This window comes from Perca flavescens, chromosome 6 (assembly GCF_004354835.1).
Source record: "Perca flavescens isolate YP-PL-M2 chromosome 6, PFLA_1.0, whole genome shotgun sequence".
NCBI classification, from domain to species: Eukaryota; Metazoa; Chordata; class Actinopteri; order Perciformes; family Percidae; genus Perca; species Perca flavescens.
In genome coordinates this window covers 19063370-19088022 of record NC_041336.1, presented here as the reverse complement: position 1 = coordinate 19088022, position 24653 = coordinate 19063370, and the positions used below count along the sequence as shown (strand labels likewise).

Sequence of the window (24653 nt, the reverse complement as noted above, 5' to 3'; positions counted from 1 at the left end):
GAGGAGGAGAGATAGAAGGATGGAGGGAAAGAGGGGCGAGATGAAGGGGTCAGCCCAGTGAGATAAGGGAGGGCAGGGAATGAAAAATGGGAGTATGAAAGTGAAAGCAGATGGAGATATTTTACATAGAGGCAGATAGATGGATGACAGGGGGTGCGACGAGGGGACAGAGCGGAGAGATAATTACTAAGATAGAGAGGGAAGTAAACGACAGGAGAGAAAGAGGGAAAGGGATTACGACTTTACGCTGGATAGATTGGCAGGGGCCGACCGAGCGAGAGAGAGGGAGGACGGAGAGGTGCAGGAGACGGGAGGAACAGGTGATGTCAAACAGAGGCACAAAAGACTGAAAATCAAGTAGTGTTTGAAGGGAAGTAAGGACATTGAGCGAGGGAGAAAGTCCTTGCCAGAGGGGACGAAAATGTCAAAAAGCAAAACACTGTTGATTCATTTCTCTTATGTGTTTTTTTGTAATGTCAGCTTTGCCCGTTTGTGTTCTTGTCACACTCACATACATCTGTGAAGGTGTACACACACATGCTCATCGACTCATACTGCATCAATCCTTAGCCAGCTGTACACACACACACACACACACACACACACACACACACACACATACACATACACATACACACACACTGCCATTCACAAAGGCACAACAACAGCCTCCCAAGACATGACAGCATGTTTTCATATTCCTCAAATTGGCTGAATCAAAGTGCTGTTAACAAGGCAGGGAGTCGGTTTGTCAAAAGAGCTCCACAGCAGCTGAGGTGAGCAGGTGGCACATCTGTTTTCAAAAGAGATATTTTTAAATCTCAAACCAGGAGGCAGCGATATACCAACGACAGTCCCTGAGTATTCCTGCATTCATATTTTGGGCAGTATCCAGTACACCGGAGCGTATACTGGAGCACACTGGAGGTGTATTGTATCCCAGAGGAGAACTCTGTGAAATAGAGTTGTGTAGTAGGAGGAGATATTTTGGTCGTCCAGGTTTCCAGAGGTAGAAGTCCTATTATTTTATGCAAGAAAATGTTAGGTGACGAGCAGCTTGGGTGGGCTTGAATCTCTTGAATCCTCAGTACAAAACATGAACACTAAGTTAGAAAATATCTGGTAAACCTAACAGCCTTTGTACATGAAATTGTCAGGAGACAAAGTCAACTACGACTTCCAATATCCAATTGTTATTCCAATGTCATCGAGCTTGAAATGTAGCCGTGCACATTGCTAATGAGGAGGCTAATGATTAATTCAGACAGAAATGAAAAGCGAATTTTAGTTGGTTCTTTGCAGGGAGGCAAATATTTTCTTTTGCTTTCTGCCTAAAATTACATTCAGTTGTTTACTTTTACTTTCTGGATCAATTTTAGGTAGAATTGGCTACTGTGGTGCAGTAGTCAAAGCTTTCTGACTACATGCCTCTGACTGGCTTCTTCTCCATAGCAACAGCAGATGAGGCTCATGGGTACTGTAGTATTTAGAGCCATACCAAATTGATGAAAAAAACATGATTTCTCAGCTGTTGGCCATAATAATAAACATATTCTATTGTTAAATTATCCAGGACACTACATGTAGGAAATGGGAATCGTCAGTGGAGAAAAATACTCACCTGTAAAAAAATAAATAAAACACCTGTAGGTAAAGATTGAATTTCCCCAACTTCTGCCCCTCTGAAGGTGAAAACAAGGTGGCAGTCGGAAAAACCTGAAGAGTACACACATACTGCACGTTTTTTGTTTGATATATGTGAGCTTTTCACCAACTGGAATGGGCTTTTTAGGCCACAGTGTGAACTAACAAGAGAGTAGTGCCCATTAGCAGATTGATGTTGGCTGAACCTGGGCTGACTAGTTTTAGGGGAAGTGGGATGGAGGGATGAGGATAGAAGGGCTGAAGGAGTAAAGAGATAAGATAAAGACGAAGCCTGTCTTGTAGCTGTCCTGTTTGCGTGTGCTCCTGTCTCTGTCTGCATGGATGATAGAATATGACGCTGACTTAGTGTCAGACTCCTTGCTGACACATAGTGCAGTTAGAAAGAGATTAGAGAGATGTGAGAGAAAGGAGGGGAGGGGGGAGGAAGAGAGAGAGAGGGTGAGGGATGGAAAGAAAGAGATGAAAGAGTGCAGATGCCTCACCTACATAGTGGAAGTCTGAGTTTTAAGTTGTCATTTCTGTATAATCTGAGTGAATGAGAATTTACTCTCTTCCTGGGCCATTTTGTTTTTTTCCCTTTATATCCACCTTTTTCTTCTTCTTCTTCTTCATCTTCATGTCTCACCTTCACTTTTTGTCCATCCCTTCATCCCTTCCTCCTTTGTTTTGCTGCACTGTTAACAGTTTCCCTCACTTTGCTCTGTATCTGTGCATTTGTTGTGTGCAAAACCAACTGGCCATGAGTCGGTCTTTTTCTGATTTACTGTCACTGTGACTTTGACTCTCTCTCTATCTGTCGATCTCTCTCTCTCTCTCTCTCTCTCTTTCTTTCACTCTCTCAGTGTGAGTCTGGTATTAAATTTTAATACCCTGCAGTGGAGGGCCAGAGAGCCTGATAGTGACAGAGCCTGACAGAGGCATGGTAAAGGAAATATAGACAAAGTGACAGCATGGAGGTGTGGCACTTGTGCGTTTTTCTGTGTGTGTGTGTGTGTGTGTGTGTGTGTGTGTGTGTGTGTGTGTGCGCGCATGTTAGATAGAGAGGAAAAAAGACATATGTTCATGTTTCCCTGTGTGTCGACTATTTTTCACTGTTATTATTATGTGGCAACTGCTTGTAACGTATTTAGATTAAGACTAGAAATGTGAAGTGAGCAAATGTACACAAATGTTAACTCTCTTCTCTTTCCTAAATGTGCATTTGCGTGTGTGTCCGTTTGAGTGCGTGCCTGTTATTGTGTGTGCTCTGTCAGCAGAAAGTTGGCACTGAAACTGATAAACCATTATGCACAACGTGGGAGTGCATGTTTATGTGCCATTTTGTGTGTACATTTGTGTGTGAGCCAGCCTGTGTGTGTTAGCTTTAATGATCTTTTTTGATGGTTTGGTGTAGCGGATATTGAGATGGATGGTCCATATGCTCTTTATGGTCCATGTATATTTCATATTTCAGGAGCAAAGCAGAACAGAGCAGGCATTGCTTATATGGCCAGGATGTTGCACTGGGACGTGGGCTGACTTTATGAGAGCTCATATACACATCCCACTGCTTTGTCCCCTTTGAATAAATGCCCAAGTACAAAAAATACAACACATTTCAAAACCCATCCCGAAAGACAACTACAAATCCAAAAACCTTAAATCTACATTGTGTAATAATTTCTCCCATCTAGCGGTTCAATTGTATATGACAACCAACTTAATATTACTTTCTAGCCCTTCCTCCTACGGTGGCCGAACCCGAAATTAGCTCTCTCCATCGTTTACATGCAGCTGTTCTAGCCACTCCAATATTAACTTTGGTCTTGCTGCTTTGCCTGTCGCGTTGTCATTTTAATTAACTTTTTCGCTTCCCTGGCGAGTAATCTCCCCATTGCATTTGTCACGGTGCCAATAGGTGTAAGAGGGCGATATGCGGAGATATGCACCTCTTTGGCTAATGTATTTTAAAGATGGAGGCGCTACATGGCTGCCGTCATTCGAGCGAGTCGCTCTGAAGGATTCTGAATGGCCGATTCTACGCTTACGAGAATACTTTGATTAGTTGGTGGAAGTAATTACATGTGAATGAGTACATAAGAACAAAGTTTTTTTTTGCTAAGAATCAACTCAAAAAATTACACAATGTAGGTTTAATGTCCCACATGGAATGTCAGATTTTAAATGGACCCATGTGGCCACCCGCTGAATGATTCACTGCTGTTGTCACTGGTGCATGTCACTCAGTGCTACGGACAGTTAATAACCTGCGGTATCCTTATAGATATAAATGCTAACTTTGCTTCTTTCCATTTATAAACCACAATAGTGATTCAGCCGATACCTTTTTCATTTCCTGTTCTTTCTTAAGAAATACCCCTAGGCACACAGAAAGTGATGTCTTTTATGCTTCCGGCAGCAGCAGCAGTTTGTTTTGGAATAAACAGATGAATAGTTCAACAGTTAGAATGAAATAAAAGAGTGAAACCTACAAAAGAGTCAAACTTTATTAAAAGAGAGTGCAATAAAAAAAAGGCATCACGGCGTTTCATATTTTGGTGCAATATTTCAGTAAAAGGATCATGTTTATTTAGTTTGAGATGCAGGGCAAAAGCACCTACGGTAAGCAAGAAGGTTAGCGCAGAAGACGTTGCCAAAATAAAAAAAATAAAGGTCTATGTGAATTACCACCTAAATTAAAGCAGTAAGTCACAGTGAAGGTGCAGCGTGAGCACAGACACATGCAGTAGCCTACACCCACACACAAACAGAATAATATCCTTTTTTGGCATAGTGGAATTGCTTTGTCAAGTCCATGATACACTTTGTCAGAGTTGGTTTGTCACCTTCAACTGACTCATTTCACATGCACAAATTCACGGAACTGCTTAGAGGTACACATCAAATGTATGTATTTGTGAGTGGCTTGTTTGCTTGTGAACATGAAAAAAATTAGATATATTATTTCAGGTATCTGTGCACATTTCCTTTCCCTCTGAATGATAATTGGATGGATGACAACAATGGTATTTTTTTTACTACACATGTTCTCAGATGCATTTGGAAAAAGCCCCATCCACAGGGTCCACATGAATGCACATTTTGCTGACAGTCTTATAATGATTGACAGGTCGCCACCACATGGGGAGACATTTTAACTTCATGAGAGAGAGAGAGAGGGCGGGGACGACAGATTGACAGGCCAGTAGAGGAAGACAGAAAGGGAGGGAGAGGTGTTGTCGGGGGAGGAGTGAGAGGACGTCAAAAAGATTGAACCTGAAATGAAAAATTGAACAAGAGACGGATGGAAGGACACTGATAAGGATGGAGAGACAGTGGAGGAGAGTAGGGCAGAGCGAGTGATAGTGGGGGAGAAACAGACAGAGAGAGAGAGGGGAGGGAAACGGGAGAGGGGTGTTCCACTGATAGACTGTTGAGTCTGACAGAGTCTGCTCATGTTCAGTGGAGAGCGTCAGCCACATCATGAAATACTGACACCCACAAACACAAACAGATACACAAGCTTGTAGAATCAACAGGATCCATTTCCTTAAACTACACCTCCCTTTACTTACATTTTAATTGCCCTGCAAGGATCTAGCATTTGTTCTGTTGTTGCCTAGCCTCGAGCTAAATACGTGTCTTTGCAAATTATTCCGTTTTCATCATTGTCCTCCATTTTTATGTTTGATTGTTTGTATTGACTCTCACAGGCTTTACAGAGTTGTACGTTTCTGACAGGTAATTTGCTGGAGTGTGAGGGAGATATTATGCAGCGGGCCGGGCTGACTCTGGAAACATTTCTCAGGCCTGGATAAGAGGAATAATTGAAGATAGCAGGGCTAATACTTACTAATACTACTAGGAGCGATGCACAAACTGAAAGTTTTTGTTGCCACTCTGAGTGCATCACCACAAGTCACTTGTAAGCCTATTGTATGCTGAGTGAAAATGTGGCATTGATAGATTTTTTTGCTCATTCATCACCCAACACAATCTTTTTTGTTTCTGTTATCACTTTGGCCTGCGCACTGTGGAAGGTCTTGCACTGAAACGTCTGTGCTGTGCTCGTCTTTTATGTTCTGTTTTGATGAAGAATAAAAATAGAAAACTCTCAACATGAAGTGAGGCTGAACATTGTTTTTTTTGTGTGCAGGTTTGTTTTATTTTTTTTATCCAAGTTTCATTGTTTTACTCCATTGATTCCACGCAGCAGAGTTATTTTCCTAAATGGGGAATGGAGAACTTTTCGCTTAGATTAGCATTGTGTCTCAATCGGCATGCTTTAATTTCAGGCCTTTGTGATTGAGTATATGTGTATACATTGATTTAATTCTCCACAGCACAGTGTATTAATAGAACCTCCATAATGCTTGAGATATTCAAGTTCAATGTCATCGTCTATCTGACAAGAATACCCAGACGCATTTAAACACTTAAAGATTTCATATTGATGCCTGCTTGTCCTACCAAGTCTGCTATTTTCCTTGCTGCACTTTTGTGTGTGTGTGTGTGTGTGTGTGTGTGTGTGTGTGTGTGTGTGTGTGTGTGTGTGTGTGTGTGTGTGTGTGTGTGTGTGTGTGTGTGTGTGTGTGTGTGTGTGTGTGTGTGTGTGTGTGTGTGTGTGTGTGTGTGTGTGTGTGTGTTTATCCATCTGTTGTACACTGAGAGCATAGCTTCTATTTGCCCTGAAAACGTAAGTGCTTGCTTGTTTTCTGCCCTTGTTGTGTGTTTTATCTCTTTCTCAGCAAATTAAAAGGTTTAAGAGATGAATTATAAGCATGCAGCTTGTCATTTGGTTAGTTGGTAGAAGAATTTCAGAATGATGCTTCTTTTTTAATGTAACTGATGTAACAGGATATACACTTTAATAAAATATTCTCCTCAGTCCTTATTTTACCTTTGGATGTCCCCTCTAGTATCCACATGAAGTCTCACAGCCCTGAAGGTCTAGCTGGTCGTACAGTACATGACCAATCCAAATTTTGCCTGTAGCCCTTAGTAACACACCCCTGCTTTCCCCCTCTGCTTTTAGCCTTAACTCTCTGCTCGTTTTGCAGCCAAACTGAGATGACACAAAAGACAATCTCCTCCTGAAAACGGTGTGAAATAGAATTTCCCCCAGTAATGGCTGATTATTTGTGATAATGTTGAATAGTAACAAGTGGTACTTAATTAGCCATTAGAGAGACAGAGGGGAGATGGTGGATAAAGAGGGGATAGATGGGGTTTTGCACAAAGCAATGAACCCCTGTAGCCCCTTTTTTTGCTACAATAGCTCCATAGCTAGGGCTTCTTCTGTCGTTATGGAGACTAATGTTGAAAGCCAGCTGTGGTTTTGTCTTGGAAGCCCATTAGGCTGGAGCTCAGTTGGCACTCCTCTCTGTCTCGCTTTTCTTTTTGGCTTCGCCTCCTTGGACTCACAATGGCGAAAATATCCTCTCCGTGTTGAACTTGTCTGTGATATTGAACATGGGTCAAATAGCGGTTGCAAATCATTCAGCGCTTTTGTTTTATCCTGTTTGAAGTGCTTAATAGAGGATTTTGTTTCTTACATTAGCCAAGTTGGCCACGCACACACACAGTTGGCTACAGCACAGACAAAAAGATAGTGATTTTTAAATAGTCTCCTTTAGTAGCTTGCAGTAGGTTAGAGTAGGTTGAAACAAGTGCAAACAGATACCATTTGCTAATAGTTCTTTATTAGCAAACGGTATCTGACCCAGGTCTGCTTGATGGATGGCACTACTACGCTTGTGGTGGCACATGGATCGGGGTTGCGGGTGCTGCCATGGTCCTGCTCGGTGCCCACTGCTAATACTACTATTATTATTATTATTATTATTAGTAGTAGTAGTTGTAGTAGTAATTTTTCTACTATCTTGACGGTTACTATAATTGGCACTGTTCATCATGTCATTCCGTTCTACCCACTGCTATAATTATTATGAGACATATTTCTATAATTGTTATAGGTTAGGTATACAATACATTGTAGTTGTCAATCTCTCTCTCTCTTTCGCTCCTTCTCTCTCTCTCTCTCCCCCTTCCTTTAACCAGTCGAGGCAGATGGCGGCCCACCTAAAGCCAGGTTCTGTCCGAGGTTTCTGCCTGTTAAAAGGAGGTTTTTCCTCGCTGCTGTGGCACCAAATGCATGCTCTTGGGGGAGTGTGGTCTAGATCTACTCTATCTGTGAAGTTTCCTGAGATAACTTCTGTTATAATTTGACACTATAAATAAAGAATTGAATTCAAGTCTTTCCACATTATCCTTCTGTCTGGCGAGCACTGTTTTCTTGCCCCGGATCCCTTATTTAATGTGGCTCAGGAGAGAGATCTGAGTAATGTTGTTGTTGTTGTTGTTGAGAACGGTTTATCCCAGCTCTAGAGCTCTTTTCCCCGCAGCCCTGATATTCAAGCCTCCAGACCCTGACCCAAACACATCAGTCAGCGGGACACGGGTGCCATGTGACTTGGCCAGGAAGTGGGCTGAGGCAGGCAGGGAGAATGATTGTTATGCAGCAGATTGATCAGGTTTCACAGGACACCGCCAAACTATCAATCTATAGGACTGTACACACAGACAAGTGTGTGTGTGTGTGTGTGTGTGTGTGTGTGTGTGTGTGTGGGGGGTTGTTTGGTTTTTGTGCAAGCAGGGTTAGGACTAGTGTTGTGTGTTTGGGGCAGCGAACGCAGAGAATCAATAGCTGGGTCAGAGGGTAATGTCTCACTGAGTGCTGAGTCTATACACAGCCATCAGACAGGATCACTATCAATCATGGGAGAGCTTAGGGAACATACACTCTCTTTCTCTTCTGTGGGTGTCTCTTTGCCTCTGCTGGCCCAGTGTCTGATGGGATCACTATTGCTCATGTAAGGGCTTTGGGAACAGAGACAGCAGGAGATGCTGGGAAACAGAGAGATAGAGCAGCCCAGGAAGGATTGATGGAACAAAGTGATAGAATAAGAGGGAGAGATTGGTTGGTATTGGCAGATACTTGGTGAACGACACTTGAGAGGTAGAAGAAGCCTTAAAGTGAAGAAACCCTTTGGAGCGTAAAATAGGCTGAGTGGGATAGTTGTGAAATGGACGATGAATTAAAGTTGAAAACAAAATCAATAGACACGCAAATTAAGGTAAAGACCACAAGTCCCGGTCTCATTCACAGGTTGAACAACATTTTTCTTAATCGAAGTGCACTGTCTTTCCTCCTTCCCACTCTTGTCGTTCATCCTTTTATCCGCCCACGTCTCTGATCTCCTCTTCTTCTTCTTGCTTTTTTTCCCTTTGTCTCCGTATTCTGCATGTGTTCCAACATCTGTTGTTTCATGCAGTTGTTCATTGTAATTTCCTCACATTCATCCATCTGTATCACGTGTGTTTGGACTAAAAAAAAGCATGAATGATTGATTGCAAACATGTATGCATAGGAGAACATGCCTGTCGTACACATAATGGGTTAGGTGTGTGTCAGTAAAACGAGGCTCTGTGTAAAAACGAGACAGCTCAGTTCAAAGGACTAATAACGCCTGCCATTAGGTTTTTGTGCTGCCGGAGCACTCTTTCTCTCACACCACATAGTCAATATCCACAGGCAGAGAGAGGAAAGGAGGAAGAGAGAGGGAGAAGATGATGGATGGAGGAAGGAGAGGAGGAAAGGAAAGAGAAAGAGTGCTTAAGAGTTCGAGAGAAGCGAGACAAGAGCAGAAAAAGGGAGCAAACGAGGTAGATGATGCTTGAAAAGGGGGGAAAAAGAGAACGAGCGATTTGGAGAATGCTGCTCGTGTTAAGGGATCATGTCAGTGCTGTGTGTGAGGCCGCTTGGCAAGAAACCCTGTTAGCTGTAATACTTTGATCAATTACCAATGATGAACCATCACTCTGCAGGGCAGGACTGTGTGTGTGTGTGTGTGTGTGTGTGTGTGTGTGTGGGGGGGGGGGGGGGGGCCTTGAGAGAAGGCAGCATATTCCAGTCTGTTGGACACACTCTAGACAGGTATTGATTTCAATGGGGAGAATTTAGAACCCACCTAACTACTACACCCTATCAGACCCCTCCCACCACACACACACACACACACACACACACACACACACACACACCAACAGGCATGTTCCATGATGGAGAAGAAAAGCATAAAATAGGCTGATGATGATAAAAGAGAAGGATGGTATTCTTATTCACCAGCAGTCACACATGTCAATATATTTAATGTCAACCACTATTGAAATAGAAGGCATCACTAAGGGGCATGTATATACACACAACTTGTGACAATTTCTTTTTAGAAATACTATTGTCTGCATGCTTCCTCTCAGGTGAAAGCCAAACTTAGACAGGAACAGAGAGAGTGAGAAGAAATGGAGGTAAGGAGACAAAAGAGAGGGGCAGAGCAGAGGGAGTGGGAAGTGGATACAGTAGGAAGGACTCCTGCCTGTGTTTGACGAGGGCCTCATTGATGCTTCAGATCTCTGGGAGTCTCCATTCAACGGGGGAGCCATTCAATTATACCTGCCGCTCTGCTGGCTGATTGGAGTCCTCCCACACAATGTTAGCATCTCTGTACCGAACTGAGATGGGATTAAGAATTCTGTTCTTGAGAAGCAGAGTGGCTTTTAAATCCTGATTGGCAATCATTTGTAACGTTGCTGGACAAGTTTTAATCCAGCCCTACCTTGTACCCATCAGTAGTGTCTCCTTTGATTTTTTTAACCTTGGCATGCATGTTTTTTTGGCACCCTCGTAACCCAATCAGCCACCCGTGGTTCTCTACTTTTCATCATTGTGCAGTTAGTAATTGGAAAAAAAAAATCTGTATGTCCATGCGTACCCTGGCTTCTCAGATGTTCAATGCTAACATGTTAGCATTCACTGTTGACAGCTAGAGACAAAGATGACAAAGTAATTGAGAAGGTCAAGTATCTCTGAGGAATATTTTGTATTTTTAAGTCTTAAATGACTTAATATAAGTCTTACAAGGTTATGTCAGGTCAGATAGCATTAGACAATCTTACTTGGGTGAATGAAACACACATCATCCAGTAGGGGTGGGGGAAAAAATCAATACAGCATAGTATCGCAATATTTTTTGTGGCAATACTGTATCGATACACAGACACCAAGTATGGATCTTTTAATATATATGTGTTGGTCAGTCTGTCTGCTTGACAATCTCATTTTGCAGCAATAAAATTGAAGTGAGATGAACAGACTATCTTTTTAGATAAAACAGATGTTAACAAAGTTTTCTTTTGGGGACATCATTTGAAATTGGGAAAAATTTGAAGTTGGAAAAAAGGTAATACATTGCGATATATCGCAGAATATTGCAATATGTTTAAAATCGCAATCATATTGTATCGTGACATAAGTATCGTGATGATATCGTATCGTGAGGCCTCTGGTGATTCCCACCCCTATCATCCAGCACAGTGTCAGAAGTAATGTAATAGATAAAAGGTAAATAAATAAATAAAGGCAAATGAGCAGAATATTCATCATAATTGGCGATTAAACACCTACACCTTACAAAGCATCTATATATGGAACTCTTGTGATTTATGTTGTTATGTAAGCTACCCTTATGAAGGTTATTTGGATTGACATGTTATATTAAATACATAAACCAGCAGTAGGTGAGACAAGTAACAACTTCCACTGAGTATGTGAGGAAATCATGGCTGCTCATTTGGAACTGCTCTAAAAAAAAAAAAACTTGCATTCCTTTATAATGAAAAATGAATTAGGTATTTTAAGTAGGAAAAGCTGATAACATTAACGATGGCCCTGTTCATTTCAAGTGTAGCCATGACAGGCAGTGAGCCAGCATGAACAGTACCAGGACCCTGAAACTGAAGAAGCTAAGTGGACTCGGCCATTATTCATGTTGTTATTTACACGTCATGTCAAAATGGCTATTGTGAAAAAGCTCTTATAAATGAAACTATGCGAATCCACAGATGACGTGATAAAACAATTTACAGAAAGTTCAAACTTCTTATTTAGATTGATGGTAGCTAAGTCTCTTATTGGCTGATTGTTGTGTTATGCATTTCCCTCTGGTTTCCGTGGCAACTGATTTTTTGTTGCAAGATTTGCTGCCCTGTCATAACAAGAGGTTTTAACAAGCCATGTGCAAAATGTGCCTAAATAAGTAACATTTCCCAGCTGAGAATATTAAGCTAGAGCACCAGATTCAATTCAACAATTCTGATTGGTTCAAACAATTCAAACAACTTTTGTTTGCACAGAATCACAGATTGACCACCACCACGTAAATAACACACATGGATGATTTTGACGTTGTCATGCTTAGTTGTTATATCGACCTATAAATATAGAACAGTATCTATGTATCGACCAACGTGCTATTGTTGCAAAAACATGTTATGTATTCAGTGTAATACCATGCTACGACTCTGTCATGGTGGAAGGGAAAACTACACTCGCTTGCTTAAATCTTTGAGCTTCCAGCCCGCCTCAGGGTCCCCCCTTCTCTACAGGGTCAGCCATCTTACCAACAGAGAACAGCGGAGTAATCTGGTCCTCCAAGCTCTTGTTACAAAAAGGGATGATTGCTCTTACTGTCAAAGTGTTTTATTGATGTACGGTGCTCCAACAGGCCAGCCAGATAATAGGCAAGCAGGGGGTAACTCTGTGGCATTATGTTGCCCACGACTGATTTATATCGGCAACATACTCTCTCTCTCCCTCTCTCTCACACTCTCCTATGTGATTTTACAGTAGTGACATTGATCCAGGCTCACTTTGATCTTGCTCTTAGCTGTTGCTCCCTCCCGCTACCACCCTCCGCTCCCTGGTGGCCAGACTTTGCATCTTTTAACCCCGACTACCCCTCGTCTCATCCTATCAACCCTCCCATCTTTCTCTCCAACCTTCCATTTTGCTCATCGAAGCCTCTGCTTGAGTTTTATTGTCGACGAAACATCCCGCTCCATCTCTCGGCTCTCCCTGCTATCAGCTTCAACTAACCAGGTGTCACGTACAAAGGAGGAAATTAGTGGTGATCCAACACAAAATGAAAGGGAGGCATCAGGAGAGAGCAGAGGAAAGCAACACATCATGACATTTCATAAGTTACTCCACCTCTTACTTTCTGTATCACTGTGTCTTTCCATCGCTCTTTATTTGGAATTTTCAGGGAGCATTACTATCCAATAAACTCCAATATAATAAAAGGGAATACAATAGGGTCGACGTTTTGAAATAAAATGAGAATCATGGTTTCATCAATCAGAGTGGATTATCTCTGACGATTCTTAGGGAAACCAGTTTTTAAAAATTACAATATTTATTGCATTCTCTTTTTTTCTTGAAGAATACGATCGTGACTGGTATGGGGCTGTCACACCAGCTTTGCACAACGAAAAGGGCACATTCACAACAGACAGTTTGTAGCCCACTGCTTCACTTAAGTTCATGGTTCTTTTATTCTTTTTATCATTGTCACAGAGCCTATTTTTTTTTCTCTATAGCATAATTCTCTCTGTACACATCAGCATGTGTACCATTGTGGTTGAAAACATTAGGAGTAAAACCATGTTGACCAGAAAAAAGCCCATCTACAATGAAACACAATACAATGCCAGGAGAGTAAATATTACTTGACTATATAACTGACTGTGACTCTACTTTTTGAATTGGACTGCATTATATTGAAAAGTTAGCTGTCACTCATTCAGACACTTAGATTCTGCATAGTGGCCAATACTAACTGCCAATCCAATACCAGGGCTCTTTTTTTAAAATCTGTGTATCTGACTGTGTGGAACTGATTGGGATATTTCCGCTAATTTAATATGAACGTTTAACAACACATAATTCTCAACTTTAAGTGAGAACATTTATACGCCAACATTCTTCACTCCTCATTCCTTAACTGAATTTAACGTGGATCTACCATAAGGTCAGTACAGATTATTTCAGAAGGGTGCACAAAGTCACAAAGTCAGCCCAGGACTGTTGTATTGGATTATATGTTGTTCAACATTTCTGGTCACTTAATGCACATGCAATATGTCATTGTAGACAAATGAGACATCACAGGAATTATTCAAATCATGCTTTTAATACCATTAAGTCTCCAAAACATGCTCTCTTCAACGCAAACTCACTCTCACTCTATTTTCTGATATTTCTGAAATTAAAGCATAATGTGGTCGTATGCTGTATTTCCACTGCATGGTACGCCACATCTCTGCTCAACTTGACTTGCTTGCATAAGTTGTAGATAGTACCTGGTACCTGCTTATTTTGTTGGTAGTGCCACCTCTGCGAGATTCCAAGCGAGCTGAGCTGATACTAGAAGGTGGAGTTAAAACTCAGCAGAACACTGATTGGTCAGACAGAATTGTCACAAGCACGACACGGGACATTTTGCACAAACCCGCCATTTTTAATATATATAGCGACTGCAATTTTCTCATTCACTTGCCCCAGATTTTACAAAATGATAGCCTGCAAAACTACGCCGTACAATTGACGGAGTGCAGTGTTTGCTGTTAAGACATACTTGTGGTGAATCACCCCTTCTTTGTATTTTATCTGTGTACATGTGTGTATGTCAGAGACACACCCCCTAAATAAGTCACTCCATCAAATATAAAAGGTTGGCAGGTCACACATAGAAATGCATACACACACCAAAGCAGGTGCACGTGCAGCCATAGACAGACATATGCACGTATACACAGTGGGAATCCTAAAGCCAGCTTTTATCTTAGAGAAGTGATTTACTTTCAGATTACTCAAGATGCTCCGAGTTGCCCTCTCCCTTACTTTATTTTCTGCCATTATCCCTTCATCTCTGAGAACTTGCATTTATTTTGTTGCGTAAAACTCTCCAACCGCCTCTTTTTTACTGTCAATTTGCATTCACACCTCCCTGGTGGAACCAAACTCATCCCTCACTTGTGTTCTTTCACTCTCTCTCTCTCTCTTTGTTGCATTCACTATAAATATAGTTCCCTTGAAGCATTTTACGCTTTTTTCATACCAGTAATATCCTCTATAGGCTAGTAAATGATGTAATGAGAGAAAGGGAGGAGTGGAGAGGAGGGGAGGAAGAGAGCAAAGGATGAACGTTGAGCAATTAATCTTCCGTTCATGTTAGTCTGAAAGAAAGAGATGAGAGAAATGGAGAGCAGGGGGAGAAAGACAAATTCAGGAAAGATTTGAAGAGAGCGGTAAGAAGTGATGGAGAGAGGGAGACGCTGGGAACAGTGTTTCGATCTTCATTTAATAATTGAATAATAATCCCCCTTGAGACATGACCTAGAACTGGCAAAGAGAGAGGCAACACCAGGCTGAGGATGACACACTGCTGCCCCCTTGTGATTTTATGATGTCACCACTATAACGTGTGTGTGTGTGTGTGTGTGTGTGTGTGTGTGTGTGTGTGTGTGTGTGTGTGTGTGTGTGTGTGTGTGCGTGCGCGTGCGTGTGCGTGTGTATGATTTACAACTGCAACCTGTCTCTGTCACACAGATATGGGCCCGTGTCTGTGATTGGGAGAAAAAGGGGGCTTTTGGATGTCAGGAAAGAATCTATTTCACTTTGTCACACAACCTACACACACATACACAGACACAGATTCAAACCTTATCTTCCTGTCAAGCAGTCTTTTTTGGGGTTGACGCTGATATATGAGCTTTTGGGGGGTGTGGCGAAGATGTTGACGGCTGACGTGAGCGCAACGTTGCGCTCAGGTTGATGTACGAGCACTGGGGTTAGGGGACAACGCTGCGCTGACACCAGGAGAAGGAGCTGTGGCCCTGGGGCCTTCAGTCCATACTGAAGAGCCAGCTCCGCAGTCTCTGCATGCAGAAGCCCTGCAGCCACAAATACACACACTCTTACACACACCTGCTTTGTGTTATTAATAACTCAATAACTCTCACGCAAAGATTTGTTTGACCTCAGGTGAACATTCAAGCTAAAATGCATCCACATCACAGCATAGCTTACAATGATGTGAGGTGTTATGTTGTCTTTGCAGTGAGTATGTGAGTGTTGTGTAAAGGCCCAGAAATGTTGCACACACAATTGGGAATTAGAGCCAGTTAACAGTGTTCATGCTAAATGTGGAACTTCATGCTAACTATGATAAAATACAACAAATAGTGTGTGTGTGTGTGTGTGTGTGTGTGTGTGTGTGTGTGTGTGTGTGTGTGCGTGCATGCGTGCGTGCGCACGCTACTCTGTAAACATATTTAAATATGTGTGCTAGTATTTAGTTGAAAATATTGAGTGTAATATGTGTGTAGTTAGGGCTGGGCTATATGGAGAAAGATATCACCATATTCTTGACCAAATACCTCGAAATCGATATTGCGGAGATATTCTAGGGTTGACAATTGGGGCTTAAATATCCAATTTTTTTTGGGATAAATAATCATCAGTAATGTGGACATAATGTCTAAGTGGGAAAAAGGCAAAAAATAGAACAGCTAGAACAGTCTGGTACAGAAAAGTACATCACTTTACTGTAATGCAGCTCGCAAAACCAGTAAAAGACAACACTTGTGTCATATTACAATATCCAAAATCTAATACGATATCTAGTATTAGATCGATATCAATATATTGATATAATATCGATATATTGCCCAGCCCTATGTGGAGTACTAATAGTTTTCACTTTTGAAATGACCTGGGTTTTAAATGTACTATTAAAAGAATATGGATACTGTTTGTCATGGGTTGCACATAAAAGTAGTGCATTTTATTGTTGTTCATGTTAATTTAATTTGTTTGTGTGTTTCTAAGCACCGTGAGCAGCAGCATCCATTGCATGAGTTGCACTATATAAATAAGTTTCAAGGTGCAGTTTAGACATAATACTAAAAATCTCATTGGCAGGCCAAAGCAGTTTTTCCCCCTTCAAATTCTGTGAATTTTTTTTTCTATTGGTAGGGAAACAATCAAGAGTCCAATAATGATGTGTTCACTGTAGTTATTTTGAATGTGCCTGTGAAGATTCATAAAATGCAATTATTTTTATTGTCTAAAAAAAAAAAAACTTTAATTAGTATAGTAATAATTAATATAATGTGTATTGTGCAGCTTTGTTATTATGCTCCTTCTGACGGTTTACACTTTCTCTCTGTGTGTCCAGTCTGCGTAGGGAGGGCTACACAATGCAGGTGAACGTCAACGACTACCTGGACATCTACTGCCCTCATTACAATGACAGCCAGCGCATGGTGGGCACCGGCGAGCAATACGTCCTCTACATGGTCAGTTACCGCGGTTACAGGAACTGCGACCCCCAGCTGGGCTTCAAGAGGTGGGAGTGTAACCGACCCCACGCCCCCCACGCGCCCATCAAGTTCTCTGAGAAGTTCCAGCGCTACAGCGCCTTCTCGCTCGGCTACGAGTTCCACGTTGGACAGGAGTACTACTACATCTGTGAGTGGAATCAAACCAATTTCATGTTAATACACATCACTATTAAGTGCTTGTTTATGTCCTCGAAATACATTTGAACACTATAAATCCTAGTAAACGCTTGCGAGACTAGAGCTGTAATGTGACAAACACTCCCTGTAAGATGAAACATGTTATTCTTTTATTGTTAAGTAGATCTGATGATTAATTCATTTTAGTCCATCCTCAGGTAATTTCAGGATAACAAATTGCTGTTTCACATCTAATCATATCACCCTGCAGCAGTCAAGCAAAGCTCATCCATTTTGTTGATTGCTAATCAAATTAACTTGCAACACCTTGAGCCGATATGACAATGTATAAATGATTTTATTTATTTTTTTGGCTTGTCATAACACAATTTAAAAAAGAAATATTTCAGGCCAAGGATAAACATCGTATGCATTCAATGGCTATATGATGAGTGCAGCACTCATTTAACCTCCATTACTCTACGGGAGACGTCCCTGTGAAGTTTTTGTTTTGTTCTGCAGCAACAGCAGAGCTGCTCTGTGCTTCACTTCGTCTATGCTTCAAAGAGACGCCTCCTTGTGTTTTGGTCTTTTGGAGGCTGGTGTTTGCAAAAACTCAAAACTGTCTTTCAATTATCAAATCCAAGGGTTATATCAATTTTAAACTTGTATGAATTTGGACACAACTGGCTGGTTATAATATTTAAATTAAAGACATTAGAATTTGGGAAACGTTTGACAATTTGTATGCTTTTTTTTGTGCACAAAGGCCTTTTTAACGGCAGACATTTTGTCATAGAAGTGAAGGCGCAGGTGTTACTGATAACATTAGTAATGGCTCTGTTCTACTCAAGTGCTGTGTGTGGAATAATCAATGTAGACAACACGTTGTTGGCCACACCACTGAACAAATGAACATTTTTGTGTTTTGTGTTTTTCATTTTGGGGGCAAAGGAAGAGATAAATGTGATGTGCCAAACACTTTCAAGCCAGTTTTGCGATCCAAATTCACAATTAAGAACCTGCAGTTAAACCACACTGTTTTAGGCCCTGTCTACACGAATATGATTGTGGGTGAAAACGTAAAAATATTTTATCAGATATCGTTTAGATGGCGACGGCGTTTTGGGGGCTTAAAAACGCAAAAAAGTGAAACCACCCTCCAGAGTGGTAATCTTAAAAAACGTTCCACCGTCACGTTCCATCTAAAGGGTAAAAACGCACTGTGTGTGTGTGTGTGTCGTGTGTGTGTGTGTGTGTCGTGTGTGTGTGTCTACCTCCTCGTCTGTCCAGACAAAATTGTCAGCTTTTGTTGTTCGCTTCGCTCGACTAAAGAGAGAAGTAGAAGGAAGGTTCTACACAGGGGCGCGGACTTGGTGGTGTTGTGCGGCAGTGCTTCACACTACCACCTAGCCGCCAGGTGTGCATACTACATCGAAGTTCACACACTTTGGGATCACCATATGCATGCAGATTTCCCCCCCAAAATGCTCGTCTAAACGCGGAATAAAAAGTAAGAACGCAACGCCACTTTTGCGTTTTATCTTCAGATCGTTTCCATCTAAACATAGCCTTAGACAAGTGCCCTTAGAGCTGAATGCATCATTTCACTCTGCAGTAATCAGATGTAACTGTATTGTAAATGTACAATACAGTTAAGGTCTGACTAGCTTTAGTAAATGCAGTTGTAACAATAATAATGACTTTATTCAGGACAACATTTACAAAATATAGCAATAAATATATAGTACAATTCATATAAATTAATAAAAAGGTCAACAACCTTCACCTGTAATATACAAACAAGAGCGCCGATGTCTCCACAGTCTAGATGTATACCTGACAGAGCTAAAATCAATGTGGGCTAAAGCTTGTTAATTCTGTTTTCTGAGACTGACATGCTACACATATATCGATAAATACGATTTCTTATTAAGGCAGAACAGGTAGGCACACCAACACTAACAAACATTTGGCTAGCACTACACCATCTTGGTTGTTTTAGAAGCAGTCTCATGTCATCATTATACGTCTCTGAACGTTCCTTTTTCTGTAAGACCGCCGCAAGTGGGTATATAGTGGTGTACAGAATGCTTTAAATAAAGCTACCGTAACATTAACAGAACACATGCCAAATTTACGTGCAAGCATATTAGCTTGAGCATACATCTTGTGACACTGTCTGTTGATGTCCTTATCATCTGATAAATCATTAACAATATGATGGCCGAGATATTTTATCCCATCACACACATTAAGGGCCGTACCAGATAAAAAGATCAGGATATACTAATTTCCTGTCTTCTTTACTACTAACAATCATAATATTGCTCTTCTTTGCTTGCATTATATTTTAAATTGAAATCCACACCGTACTGAGAACAAACCTTCAAAAGTTGTTGTAAACCAGCACTATATGGGCAAAGGATTACCAAATCATCTGCATACATAAAGTGATTAATGAGAGTATAGCCTATCATACATCCTGTATTGCATGCATTTAACTGCTTGTGACAAATCATCCATATACACACTAAAAAGGAAAGGAGACAAAATGTATGAACTCTGTTACCAACCAAAAATGGTTCTGATACAGAACCCCCCCCATTTCATAAGTTACAAACAGTAGCTGTATTATGGTAGCTGGTCATTGTGAGCTCCAGTGCAGTGCATCCTACGTGAAAATAAATAAGTGTAGTGATACACATAATGTTTTATGCTTTGTTTAAAATTGTACGTTAACTGTGTTTCATGTGGAGCAATCACGTCTGGCTGATATGTAATCTGTTTCATAAGGTCAGTGTCAGCGCTCATACTGACCACAGCTTTGGATTGGCACATTACTTTTGATATGTTGCTCACATTTGAAGCAGCAAAACCCAACTTTGGTCAGTTTTTATTTAGGAATACCACATCATTCAAAGCCTTAAATGCCTGTTAATACACATGTTGATCTATTGTGCATTTTATGTTTTTACAGCCACGCCCACCCACCATCACGGCCGCAGCTGTCTGAGACTACGAGTGTACGTCTGCTGCTCCACGGGTAAGTCTTTCACTTTGTGTGTGTGACCTGTAATGCAATGCTTGGACCTGTTTGCAGACTCTACCTGCACCCATCTGGCAGGCACTGGGCTCCCCCCCCCCCCCCCCAACCCCCCACCCCCCCCCCCACACACATATATACAATGGCTGCATACAGATGCATACATAATCTAAATACAGTCTAAAACAGGCAGAGCTATTAATACTCCTGCTGAGTTTCCCCTGCAGCATTTTCACTCACAGCAAAGAACCCTCCTTGCTCCTCTTTTTCTTTGCTTCTCTCTCTCTTTTTCTGTCTCTTTCTTCTTTCTCTTCCTGCTCTTCCTTCACAGCAGCAGAGTGGAGCAGCTCCAGCTTTGAAGGCCCTCACCCCCGCCTCCTTCCTCTCTTCCCCTCCTCTCTGCTCCCTCTTTCCTTCTCTTTCACCCCTCCTCCCTCGCTCCCCGTCAAAATCAATTTATTGCTGTGTGCGGTCAGTGGGTGGCTATGTATATATAGTGTTAACCTCTCTCGCTTGCTCTCCTGCCTTCGTTCAACCTCTCGGCCCTGTCTCACTCACACACACACACACACACACACACACACACACACACACACACACACACACACACACACACACACACACACACACACACACACAGACTTTGATCCCTGGCCTGTCCGGTCCTTTTAACTTCCACAGCCCTGTAGTATTAACCTCTCCTCCTTTTCGCCACCCCCACCGCTCTCCTTTCCTTTTCACACACTGCCTCTCTTCAGTTTGATCTGCCTCTCCTCATCTTCCCTTTTCTCTCTTTCTCTCTCTCTCTCTCTCTTTCTCTCTCTCTCAGGACTTCTGGTGATGTTGTGGCTTGTCAGTCTGTCTGCTCCAGGGGATTTTCTTAACCCCTACACCCTTTGCTTGTCGCTCTCTCGCATCTTTCTCTCAAGATGTCAAGTTGAATCTAATTAAAATCTTGGGTTGGAGCGATGGTTTAACCTATGCTCTCTCACCCTCTCCCGCCCTATTTTTCTGTCTCACTCAATTTTTCTCTCTCTCTCTCTCTCTCTCTACTCTCTCTCTCTCTCTCAGCCTCTGACGTGGATGATGAGCCAGAGCCTACAGAACCAGACTACACGCTTAGACCAGGCCTAAAAATTGACGATATTGGTGAGTCATGCAAACAGTCACTGAAACATATCCACACATGTTGAGGTGTGGAGAGCAGTCATCTGGGCCGTCTGGATTCATAAAAACAGACATAGACTCATGTTTGTCATTCAGATCACATCAGCCTCAAATCAAGGAAATCATATGATTCACACTTTTCAAGCTGCCATATTGAAGTTAAAGTATAATTTTTTTTAAATCTTATTTTCAACAAATTCCATAAACAGACAACAATGTGTTGGCCCATCTCTCAATACTTTCTGATTTCCATAACCTGTCTGTGGCACTAAAGATGTTCATTAAGAAACAAGTCACAAATATATTGCTTCATTCAACAACAAAAAAAAGGCTTAGCAATTTCCTCAAACAGCTGGACACTGCACTTTTTTAGCAAAAGTTACTCAAAAGGGAGTAAATGGTGCATTTGTTATTTTCAGTGGCAAATTAATACACATTTGGTGCCTAATTACAGCTACAGGATGGACGCAAAATAAACTACAGTGCTTGTGCAATACAAATGTATAAACAACAATATTTGTTAGAGGGATAGATTTATTGTTGAAACAATAAAGAATAAAACAGAATACTTATATCAACTTAGTGAACAACAATTTGTGATAAAAGTGGTTTTATAATAATGGTAGTTTAAAAAATTATTTTGAAATATAATTATTGATACCTGAATATTATATTTAGATTAATGTATACAGATCTGAAAAATAAAAATAATATATTTGCATCTTTAATCAAATAGCTATGCTTTGCCCTTTACTGCCTTATCTTTGATTAATGATTATTTTGCCATCTTTTTATGAGAATATTGTGTCTTCACATTGTCACATGTAAAGACTGCATTTGACTCCAACTAGAGCCGCCAATCAGAGTAGTCAGGACAACCTGAGCATATATTAATATTTTTTTTTTTATTGACTCAAAGCTTCTCTCATTTGTGATATGAAAGCTGGACAATAAGAGGGCACTGAGTGGAGATATTGTAGTGAGTCACTCTTACTGTAAAGCTTTAAAAATAGAAAATGGAAAAATGAACCCCCAACCTCAGTGGAAATGACACACTTGTCATTTTATGGGATTTGTTGACAATAACAACAATATAGAATATCACTAGCCTTATCCATTAAATCATGACAGCTTATTGATTATTTATATTTGATGGCATTTCATTGACCATGCAGCATCAGAAGTGGCCAGCTAAAGTGAAATGTGCTGTTTTCAAAAGAGACCTTTAGCACAGTTAACTTCACAGCACCAGCTGGCTCGGCATGCTGCTGATCCTGCTAAACAACTACATGCATATTCATTTCACACTTGCCGTTTTCACCCGGATATGCAAAGAACACAGAGTTTCATGGTGAGTTACAAAAAATAACTCAATTCAGATTTCCTGTAGTAACTTCTAGATCTTGGAAAGTGCTCCCACTTTGCTCTCAAGTTGCTCTCGTCAGGATTACACAACTGGTTAAATCATGTTAATCACGCTAAATATGTTAGCACTGGAACTGAATGATATTTGGCAGCCATGTAAGGGCGAAGCTGAGCAGTAAATCAATAAGTGACAGACTTCAAAATAATCTCTCAGATGTTCATGGGGTTGCTTCTCAGTGTTATGAGCAGCACAATAACAACATGTACAGCTAGTTTGGCCTAGCTAGCTGTACACCAGTTACACAACCACACATCATATCAATCATCACCCTGTCTTGCTTTCACACTCCTCTCCAAGGTAGCCTGGAAAATATGATGCTGTGTTGTTGTTAATCTGTGTGTGTGTGTGTGTGTGTGTGTGTGTGTGTGTGTGTGTGCGTGCTCGCATGCCTGCCTTTGCGTAATAAATCAGTCTGTACTCATACAGTAACTGTCATAAGAAATCTCATCACTGGCTGCGGCGAATGGCTGCATGTCATACGAGTTTGTTGAGCTACCTCTCCCTCACTTCTTTTTCCTCCCTCCATCATCCTTTCATCTCGTTTTTCTCCCTCATTCCATCCCTTTCTCCATGTCCTCATCCTCCCGCTCTTTAATTCCCATCCTCCATTTCTCCTCCCAGAGCACAAGTGGAAATGCAGTGGAGGGGAAAGCCACCACAACTCAGTTTATTCACCTTTTGATGTGTGAAATTGAGTTTTTCCATCTTTTAACTTGTTTGTCCCCCCCAATACGATATTAATCTTAGGGCTATAGTATGCATTAAAATGCTATCACAGTGATGTAAGCTATAATAAAATAGAGAAAATATTCTATTCCAAACTAAATATTGTGTTCTTGTTGTTTTTTTAGCTTTCGGTAAGCACAGAATGGAGTTAGTTCACCCATACAACACTTTTTTTTTTTTTTGCCACTACATTACTGAGCAATCATATACATTCTCATCACGTATCATCACCACTTGTTCACCTTTCCTGCAACTATTTGTAAACACATAGTAAATGCATAAGATGCTCATTCCAATAACAGAAAATGTACACTTTTATTTATAATCACACATTGCATACTTAATTATAAGTTACAGAGAAGAATATACTGAAAAGATTAATTATTTATTATTTATTTCCACAGAAGAATTGTTGTATTGGTGTACTTAAACAGATAAGTAATGTGAACTACATGAAAATATTTGACCAAACAGCTGTAACAATAGCAGAGCACAAAATTAATGACCCCAGCTCCTATGGGTCAATATCACCTGTAGTGCTGTGTTGCCAATTAAATAAATAGGATAGCTCAAGTGGTGCAAGAGGAAGTGAGGAAATCAGCAGGGAGCAGTGAAATGAACTGAAAACAAAGAAGCAGTACAGTTTCCTTTTCCCCTCCCTCATACTCCGTCGTCCTGACTGCCGATTAGACTCATCAGATCCTAGTTTTAATTACGGTTATTCAAAGTTAACATCAGCACATTCAAGGAGACGCTCAAACTGCTCGGTTCAAATCTGCCTGATTACCGTGTCTGAAAATGTTTAACTAAGCTGAAAGTTGCAGGCTCATAATGTAAACCACCCGCCTCTCTCTCCCCTTCACTGCTCACAGTTTATTTCCTGGGCGCTGCCCCTTTCAATCAGTGTCTACAGCTCAACAGTGGTTCCCTCCTGAATACAGCTTCTAGTATTAGATTTCATTTAGATCTCATTTACAACACAGATGGAATGGTGCTAGCAGCTCCCGTGCAGCCATGTGATTACTGATGGCTTTCAGTGGGAGGATACTCATTTACCAACCCTGTTGGCTCAGGTTACTGCATCTGACAATCAGGTCCGGCCATTAGAGGAGCAAATCAGAAGCTCTTTCTTTAATGGGATTTATTGTAGCAATTAGCACTCCTTTAAGCGACAGCGTGCTTGGGTTACCTTGCCAGCAACATCAAACACAGCACAAACTGTAT

General features: G+C 41.1%; 1 protein-coding gene across 3 annotated transcripts in view; it reads left to right on the top strand.

Moving 5' to 3' along the window:
- efna3b (ephrin-A3b) overlaps positions 1-24653 on the top strand; it is a 58489-nt gene that overhangs the window by 30478 nt on the left and 3358 nt on the right. For 2 of the 3 annotated variants that reach the window (XM_028581245.1, XM_028581244.1), the window contains exons 4-6: positions 16782-17074; positions 20045-20110; positions 21182-21259. In XM_028581245.1, coding sequence (XP_028437046.1) covers positions 16782-17074; positions 20045-20110; positions 21182-21259 — 437 coding nt within the window. Of the gene's footprint in view, positions 1-16781; positions 17075-20044; positions 20111-21181; positions 21260-23324; positions 23421-24653 lie in introns of those variants that run through there. The other variant, XM_028581246.1, reaches the window with a different exon arrangement.